General features: G+C 39.7%; 1 protein-coding gene across 1 annotated transcript; it reads left to right on the top strand.

Moving 5' to 3' along the window:
- The first annotated feature begins 599 nt into the window (after positions 1 to 599).
- Positions 600 to 9053, top strand: cnot2 (CCR4-NOT transcription complex, subunit 2). The gene is made up of 15 exons (XM_015034064.1): positions 600 to 722; positions 3028 to 3155; positions 3264 to 3336; positions 3523 to 3670; positions 3761 to 3934; positions 4018 to 4097; positions 5174 to 5299; positions 5468 to 5592; positions 5721 to 5838; positions 6168 to 6324; positions 6437 to 6498; positions 7289 to 7338; positions 7429 to 7529; positions 8217 to 8361; positions 8448 to 9053. The coding sequence occupies exons 2-15, from the start codon at positions 3048 to 3050 to the stop codon at positions 8532 to 8534; spliced, it is 1554 nt and encodes a 517-aa protein (XP_014889550.1). The 5' UTR covers positions 600 to 722; positions 3028 to 3047; the 3' UTR covers positions 8535 to 9053.

Raw genomic sequence — 9053 nt, 5'->3', positions numbered from 1 at the left:
TATTATATATATATATATATATATATATATATATATATATATATATATATATATATATATATATATATATATGTGTGTGTGTGTGTGTGTGTGTGTGTGTACACTTCATCTGCATTGTCTTCAAAAATGACCTTGAAGTATTTAACGATCTTAAAATATAAAATATTGGTTACAGTCAATATTTTATCATTGCTTTTTAAACTGATTACGTCATAGGTAAAAATTGAATTGATGTTTTTTTTTATCTTCTCCCAATGTTTAATACATTTTAATTTGCTGATGAGGGGAGAATAAAGTTAAACCAGCAATAATCATGTAAAATGTTTCTTTGAATTTAAGTGAAGTTAAAATAAAATAGTGTATGCTACACTTATTTACTTCAGTGGGATTCTTTATGGAAATCTTTTATTTAAAATAAAATATTTTGAAATGGCATTATTGGTTCTGCTGCAGTACAAGGGACAGCTTCATACTGATATAACAAAAATCATTTTCCCAGAAAAAAATGTGCATCAATATCATATGAAATTTGTTTTAGAAATCTTCACGTTTTTATTAGGAGGGAAATATTTAACTCATTTTTGAAGTACAGTGTTTACACAGGAGATCAGCTTTGTGTACGGAAGTGGTCTGCAGGTCGCGAGGTCAGAGAGTAAAGGCTCTTTCGGCTGGTGCTACACACAGCCATCTTGGATCTAACGAAGCGAAGTGAAATTAATGCGGTGAGCGGATTTTTCCTTGTTATTTCTCCCGTCAAATGGGTCGGTCTTGATGTTATCGTCCAGTAGGCGCTTTGTGTCCGCTTGCTTTCCCTCCTTATCGTGACACAGCGGGTCGTTAACCTTTAGCACCAGCAGAATGTTGCTGCTACAGCTGCAGCTACTTCCAAACGGAGCGCTAAGTTAGCCAGGGAAATTGACCGCTGAATGTGGATATGTGGGTGCAGATATGACCAATTCCAGCTCGGCATTACCTGTTGTTGGATCGCTTAATTGTAGTGTTTTGTAATTCAGCGGTTGTCACCTTTCTTTGGTTATTGCAGTGGGTCATTCGTGAGCTAGCGATATGCTAACTTAGCATGCTAACGACAACCACTTAGCAATAGTGTAGGCTAGCTGGTTAACTTAGCTTTGCTGATGTGTTTAAGTTATAATCTGTGACTGAGACGCTCTAACAATGGATACATAGTCAGAAATGAACAGCCAGTGGGGCTGTCATGTACATTATTTATTTAGTCACTTATCATCGATCAGCTGTTTTTGTTTTGGAAGGTAAACTATGCTCTAGCACATACTTTGAAATACAGAAGGAAGTTTATAACTCACTTGAACACCTTTCTAAAGCAGTCTTCTTCGAGTGCGATCTGTATGTTCAAGTAAATGTTAAAACATTCTTACCAAACGAACAGTTAATAACTCCCCATCCTCTTTTTCACTTAGTTCCTTTTTAATTTGACAGGTGGTGAGTGATGTCATAGATGGACTATAACACAACTACTTTACTACACAAACGATGTAACCAGGGTTTAGAAAATATGTTGTCAGACTATAATTGTTTACCCTTGGAGACAGGGATAACAGGACCACAGGGACAGGATGCGATCAGTGTTAAAATTAGATCGTTCTTTGTTTCAGGTGGTTGTTCTGAATCTAACAGAAAATGAAATATTTTCAATACACTTTTTGTGTCAAAGCACGTCCATATCCTTTATGTTGGCGTGTAATTTTTTTAAATTAAACTCAGAAAAAGTGCTTCAAAGTACATAAATGGTTGGTAAATGTGGTTATAAAACAAAAAAAGTGGTGGTTGGAGTTGTTCAGTGACATTTAATATTTACAAGAGGTAAATATAGGTAAATAAAAAAGGGTAAAATATACTAATTATTTACATGAAAAGTAAATGTGTTTAGACAACGTCAAAAATAAAAACAGCTAATAAAAAAGGACAAACTAGAAGATCTTAATAGTCTGAAAGAAAACAACAAATCCCTGCTTTAGATTCTTTATGGTGCAGACACAACATAGCAAATAGATTAAGCTAGTAAAGTTATAAACAGCGCACACCAGCAGTGTAATACAATCAGTTGAGCATGTTTTTAAAATTTGTAATTGTTCTTGAAGAATAATTTCTGAGACATTCTGAAAATCTTGCAGTTTTTATTTGGAGATGTAGTCGTCCAGCTCATAAAATAACTGCTTGCAATACTGTCCTCAAAAAATGGATGTGGTTGTCAAAATGCTCATGATCAAACAAAATACAAGGCATCGTATATGATATACCTATAAGTAGCATGAAACAAGAAAATAGTCTCTTTTCTGATTTAAATATGCAATTTGGTCAACATTTTTACTTTGATGTTTATTCTTTGTTTTTATCTCCACTAATAACCCGTTTATTTTAATTAGCTTAATAATTTAATAACCGAGTCTCTATATACAGCATGAAATGTTACTGAGCAGCATCTATCAGTGAACTCTGAACTCTGAAGTCAGTTTTGTGCATTTTTACTAAAATAAGTGTAGTGGGAGAAAGTGCTCTCCTGTGATTAAATATTAGGTGTAAATAGCTCTGTGCTGCCCTGCATATAACAAATAAATTAATAATTTATACACCTGCCAGCTGTAACAAAATGGCCACTCAAAGATAAAATATATAACACACTCAGCATCTTGTTTCAGGCCTGGTTTTTAATGTGGTCGAGACTTAAATCTGTTTGTCTCCATCCTTAGACTACAAGAGATTCAAAACTGCTTAAAAATGGTTACCTGACTTCTAATAGTGTCTTACAATATTCCTAAGAGCTAAATCTGATTAAAAAAAAAATTGTAGATTTGTTCCAGGCATTAACTAGATTTGCAATAAAAATGATCTCACTCAGTGAGTTTCTGGTGTTAATGAATGTAAAGACAAATCAAATTAAAACAATTAGAGCTCAGCAAATGCTGCCTTTGTTTTTTTTTTTTTCATCATTTTTTTTATTTGTTTCCTGAATTATCATCTTTAATATAAGTTATCTTTTTTCCTTAGGTGACCAAAAAAAAAAAAATATGTTCGGTTCTAGAAAACCCTTTCCAGATTTCGGCGACGGAGTCGACAACGACTTGGCCGATGACATGTACTACAACCAGTCCATGTTCCACAGGTCGGACAAAGATGTAAGTTTTGACCTTTGTGCCGGTTTTTTGACCCTTACACCGGCTAACGCTGCAGAAGAATCTTGTCTGTAACGTTTGCTGCAGTTGTCAATGACTCTTGTCCTCCAGATGTTGTCCTCTCCATCGCCATCGTCGTCCAGTCAGTTGTCGCAGCTCGGCGTGAGTTTGTACGGTCCACAAAGTGAGTTCCTCTGTCTTTCTCATTGAAGGGCTACTGGACAAAAGTTTCACACCATTTCTTGTATTTGCGCATCTTAAGACGTTTTGAGTGCTTACAACTAAGCAGATGTGAACTGGAAAGTTTTCTCTTTCGTTTGCAAATGCTTCATTTTTATTCCTGGCCTTCTGTTGTTTTATTTTCCTGCAGGTGCAATCGGCTTCCCAGTAAGGAACATGGGAAACAGTACGCCTCAGTTAAACCGAAACCTAACACAAGGGACGCAGCTAGCAAGTCACATCACCCCAACAACGGGTGTCCCCTCCATGTCCCTACACACCCCTTCCTCGCCAAGCAGGTGTGTGCCGTTTTCTGAGGCTGAAATTTGAAGCGGTATAGGCAAAGGCCTGAGGGAAAACGCATTTACCTTCCGATGGTTTTTCCGCAGGGGAACAATATCGAGAAACATCCTGAACCTCTCTCAGGTCGGTCAGGGCATCGGGTTAACCGGCAGGACCAGCAGCATGGGCAGCTCAGGGTTGGGAAGTCCGAACCGCAGCTCACCCAGCATCATCTGTATGCCCAAACAGCAGCCAGCGCGGCAGCCCTGCACCATCAACAGGTAGGCCTTCGTAGTCTGATGGGACGGGGTGGGTATTTGTGGAGGTCGGCTGTACACTGTCAAACTGTTGCTTTTATCTGCAGCATGTCAGGATTTGGTATGAACCGCAACCAAGCTTTTGGGATGAACAATTCATTATCGAGCAACATCTTCAATGGCACAGGTTGGTGGATTTGACCTGAAGGTCAAAAGAGCTTAAAGACCAAATCTTCACCCATTGCACCTTTTCATATAACTCAGTGGGTATTTTTGGCCATAAAATTCGGTTGTGACACGTGTTGAAAAGTTAGCGCACTGGTCCTGTTGTCACTGTTTGCAATTCCTGCCATCTTTGGTCCGTCATAACACAGCTTCCACATTATTATCCAGCTTTTTATTCTTTTTGGGTTTACAGTTTGTCAGAGAGAAGAGAACCCAAATTGGGGAACAGAGGAACATTTTGTTCAGCTTTACGCCATCTTAGATCATTGTTTTATCCCAAACCTTTGGGTCTTATACAGGATCTTCTTCAGAACCCAAACAAGCTGTTATCTAAAGTCGCGGCCTTCATGGCCTCACCACCAAAACACTCGACTGCATGCAGACTAACACATATCCTAGCTGAGCCTGGTGAGGAACCTGAATGAAGAGACACCAACTATGAAGGTCCATTGTTTGGAAATAGGAAACATAAAGTTGGTCAGTTGTTTTCAGCATAAGCAGGCATGCTTGTCTGCAAACACGAAGCATAAAAGATTGCTCTTTTTTTTTCTTCCTAAACTGAAAACCACTTTTCTCCTTTTTACTTCTTTGGCATGATATCTGCTTTTAGCATGTGATGCAATGATGACTCATTGTTCTTTCTGATCATTTTAGCGTGGACTTAATATGTACAAAACATATTCATATGTAAATTTGCATACACAACCATTCAGTGAATTAGAAAAGTTCATTTGTTTGAGTTATTCATGTATTTTATTCTATTAATGAATGGGGTAGGGAGAAAAACTGAAAGGATATATTTCAGAAAACAGACGACGATTCAAAGTGATGCAGCTGCTAAAGAAGCTCTCAAATTGCTCCTTACAAAACTGCTGGAAGCTAAAATAATTTTTTGAATGTGTTTCTTTTTGTTATTTGTTGAACATACGGATGATGAATCCAAGTAAATGTTTTGTGCTCGTTATAAACCGCTGAAAAAATGAGGTCAGGGGAAAAAATGTGGAATTTTAAAATTGAACTCTCTTCCTGTTGCTGCAGATGGGAGTGATAATATAATGGGCCTGGATCTGTCAGACTTCCCCGCATTAGCAGACCGGAGTCGGAGAGAAGGGACTGGAAATCCAACACCGGTTCTGAACCCGCTGGCTGGACGCGCTCCTTATGGTAGGCCATTAGAGGAGAGCTAATGTTGCATCGACAGCCGCTCCATTGGCTTCGCAAAACCACTAATAGGGTTTGTTTTAGAGCAGGTTGTCTCAACACTAAGAATAATTGCTCATGTTTATTGTTTTGCTGGGATTTTTTTTTTCTCGCTGTTTAAAACTGTTGAAGTTGGCATGGTAACAAAGCCATCGACTGATCAGACACAAGACTTCTCCATACATAACGAGGACTTCCCCGCACTGCCTGGGCCAAATTACAAAGACCCCACACTCAACAACGATGACAGCAAAACTGTAAGTTAAAGCCACTCTGGTACTTTTTCCTTCTTCTTTTTATTTATTTATTTATTTATTTATTTTGTGACAACTGCAGAGTTAAAAAATGTAATCTTAATTTTGTTTCTTCGTTTTTAATTGATCAGAACTTGAACTCCACAAGCAAGAGCACATCCAGCACAGATGGTCCGAAGTTCCCTGGAGACAAGACGACCTCGGCACAGAACAACAACCAGAAGAAAGGGATCCAGGTGTTGCCCGATGGTGAGACTTCTCAGCCAATCGTATCGCTCCAATTCCTCTGAGACATCCCTTCTTAATCCCACAACTTGGGTGAGGCAGCTGGGCTCGCTACCCTGCATTTGGGGTTTGATAACTGTCAGATGGGATAGAGCAAAGCAGTGTAATATTGAACATGAAACAGGCTATAATGTTATATTTGAGGAGAAGTAAGTGGCTTGGTTTGCTGTCTACTTTGTGCATAAATTACAGTGTAAAAATGTGGCTTTGGTTTCACAGTAAGTACTTTCTGTCGGTCACCAGCTCACTGCTGACCTGTGGTTTGGTGACTCTGGGTCGCTCCTCTGCTGCAGGTCGGGTGACAAACATTCCCTCAGGAATGGTAACGGACCAATTCGGCATGGTGGGCCTGCTGACGTTTATCCGGGCCGCAGAAACCGACCCGGGGATGGTGCATCTGGCGCTTGGAAGTGACCTCACAACGCTGGGACTCAACTTAAATTCACCAGAGTAAGATGGCCGTTTTACCTTTAAAACCTGTTGTTCACTCACCGCTACCTCAGTTTTGTTCCTCCAAGAACCTTGTCATCCATGGGAGTCATGAGAGTTTTTATTTTGACAGAAACTTGTATCCAAAGTTCGCCTCTCCTTGGGCTTCTGCACCATGTCGACCTCAAGACATCGGTAAGACCGCGGCTCTGATTAGTTGAACTAAGAAACACTTTCAACTACAGGAAGTTGTTTTTTTGACTGTCAATCTCCGCTTGGAGATTTCCAAATGTGGTCATGTGACGACGACGAGCTTTAACGTGTTTCATTAGGAGGTATAAGATAGACAAACACAAAGTCTAGCATGTGTTCTTCCGGGTCTGCCCTGTATTTATCCCCCCCATTAATCCTCCTGTTATTTATGACCATCATCACCACACCAAGACCACAATCAGAATCAGCTTTTGTTGCCGAGTTTGTGCCTGGATCAGACCAGTAAGTGGTTTGATCTGCAGACTGGTGTCGTCTGCTTCAACAGATGGGTCTGCTGAGGTGCAGCTGGTGATAGAAATCTGATGAGTTTCAGCTTGATATAAGCAGCCGTTTATGTAGAGAGGGGGAGAGGAACGCATCCTCGAAGGAACAGCTGGATTTAAATTATACAGATGGACTATTTGTTAACAAAGCAGTTGCATTGGATTTTATTAAGGAGTATCTAATAAAATCCAATGCACGTTGAATTGTATGTAATGGGAGGGCTGATAAGTGGGGAAAGGCATTTATTAGTAAGAACATGTATCTTTATGCACTATTTGGGATTGGTCTGTTACCTAAAATCCTAATGAAATACATTAAAGTTTGTTGTAAACTTTCAACATGTGAAACAATTCGACAGGTGCGGATACTTTTGTTATAAGTTTGTGTTCTGGTGGAGTCTGTGTGGCGACTGAAATAAAATAACTGGTATTTGGATTTATCTTCTTAGATTTCCATGTTCCGTCAGAGTATTTAACCAACATCCATATAAGGGACAAGGTAACTAGGAGCGCCAGACACCGCTTTAGTTTTGAATTAGAGGTTATGAAAAAATAAATAACTACATGTTTTAAACTGTCCTGTGTGCAGTTAGCTGCAATTAAGTTGGCTCGATACGGCGAAGACCTGCTGTTCTACCTGTACTACATGAACGGAGGGGACCTGCTTCAGATCCTGGCAGCTGTGGAGCTGTGAGTCACTTGGTTTCTAACGTGTAAATACGTTCGATATGCAGGTAAAATCAGCTGGTGATCAAAACCTGAGGAGGTTCAGTTTGATATGACCAGTCACCAGCGGGTTCAAAACTCAAAAATCTGGTCTTTTTCTTGACAGTGAATGCACCAAGCTCTACTGGTATCTGCACTCTTCAGTGTGGATGCTTTTACTGAGTGAAATTAAACGTTTCCACTGTCAGCTGTTTGAAATGAAGTCAAACGGAGCACAGAGATGTGAAAAAGCTCATTCAGTTAGAAATGAATAAAAATAAAACCTGCTTCATTGAACTGTTTTCACACAGGCATTTTGACCTTGCCTCTACTTTCATATACAGCAAATAACTGACTTTTCAAAGACTAAAAAATATATTTTTAAAGCCATTATGAAACTTTTTAATTATTTAAGAGTGATCAGAATCATCTTAAATTGCCATTGGCAAAGCAAATCTGCAAACAAAACAAAACATAAACTATCAGATGCAAAACTGATCAGTGCTTTTGGACAACGTTTGACATCTTTAATTGTCAAGATGTCCTCAAATTTTACAAATTGAAGAATATTGCTTCTCTAGAAACCTCCAAATTTGACTCGATGAACTCCGGTTGTCCACAATGTAGAGATTTACTGTTTGTTCTCGGGTTTTTCCTCTGCTTGCTGTCCAGCTTCAACCGGGATTGGAGATACCACAAAGAGGAGCGGGTTTGGATAACGAGGGCGCCCGGGATGGAGCCCACCTTGAAGACCAACACCTACGAGAGAGGCACCTACTACTTCTTCGACTGTCTCAACTGGAGGAAAGTAGCCAAGGTGAGAGTTGAGGCCGTGTGCTTTAGATGCAGTGATTGTTGTGCTTTAGAGCGACGAAGCTTAAAAACGATTCCTGCATCTCTCAGGAGTTTCATCTGGAATATGACAAGCTGGAAGAGAGGCCTCACGTGCCGACAACGTTCAACTACAATCCAGCCCAGCAGGCCTTCTAAGGCCCAACCAGTCCAAAGGCTGCAGCTGTTCTTGAACACAGCACTGCTGTCCAGGAGGGGGCGCTGTGACGCACACAGCTTTGGGTTTTTATTCCTGGAGGATTTGGCTAACCGACTGCAGGGGTCGTCGTCATCGAAGTCGTCATCATTAAAACTGTCCTGCCTTTCTGAATTTACATTCTGCCCGAAAAACACACTTGTTCCGTTTTTATTCTGCGTTCCCGTTTGTTTATTTTCTTTTCTTTCTTTTTTTTTTGTCTTTTGAGCAGGGTTTGTGTTATGTTTACGTCTCTGAACCTGAAGCCTGTTTACTACCAGAGAGGAGGACAAACCGTGTGATGCGGGACTATGACAGAGCAAAGGTTTCACCTTTTAATTACAGCAAGTGTTCAGAACACAAAGCGGTGGGAAGAAATAAAAAAAGAGCAAAGTTGACATCCTCAAACACAAGTGAAAGGGTGAAAGAAATGCAGTGTTTATTGTTGCACTATATTTAGTAATAAAAGAACACAAAATTTG

Source organism: Poecilia latipinna, unplaced genomic scaffold, assembly GCF_001443285.1.
Source record: "Poecilia latipinna isolate Pla-1442-1.1 unplaced genomic scaffold, P_latipinna-1.0 Scaffold287, whole genome shotgun sequence".
Classification (NCBI taxonomy): domain Eukaryota; kingdom Metazoa; phylum Chordata; class Actinopteri; order Cyprinodontiformes; family Poeciliidae; genus Poecilia; species Poecilia latipinna.
The sequence above is the reverse complement of the archived record's forward strand: the minus strand, read 5'-3'. Positions and strand labels throughout refer to the sequence as shown.

Coding starts and splice junctions, on each gene's coding strand:
- cnot2 (XM_015034064.1), top strand. CDS start 3,048: ATGTTCGGTTCTAGAAAACCCTTTCCAGATTTCGGCGACGGAGTCGAC. Junction 6,325..6,436: donor CTCAACTTAAATTCACCAGA/GTAAGATGGCCG, acceptor TTATTTTGACAG/AAACTTGTATCCAAAGTTCG. Junction 7,530..8,216: donor ATCCTGGCAGCTGTGGAGCT/GTGAGTCACTTG, acceptor CTTGCTGTCCAG/CTTCAACCGGGATTGGAGAT.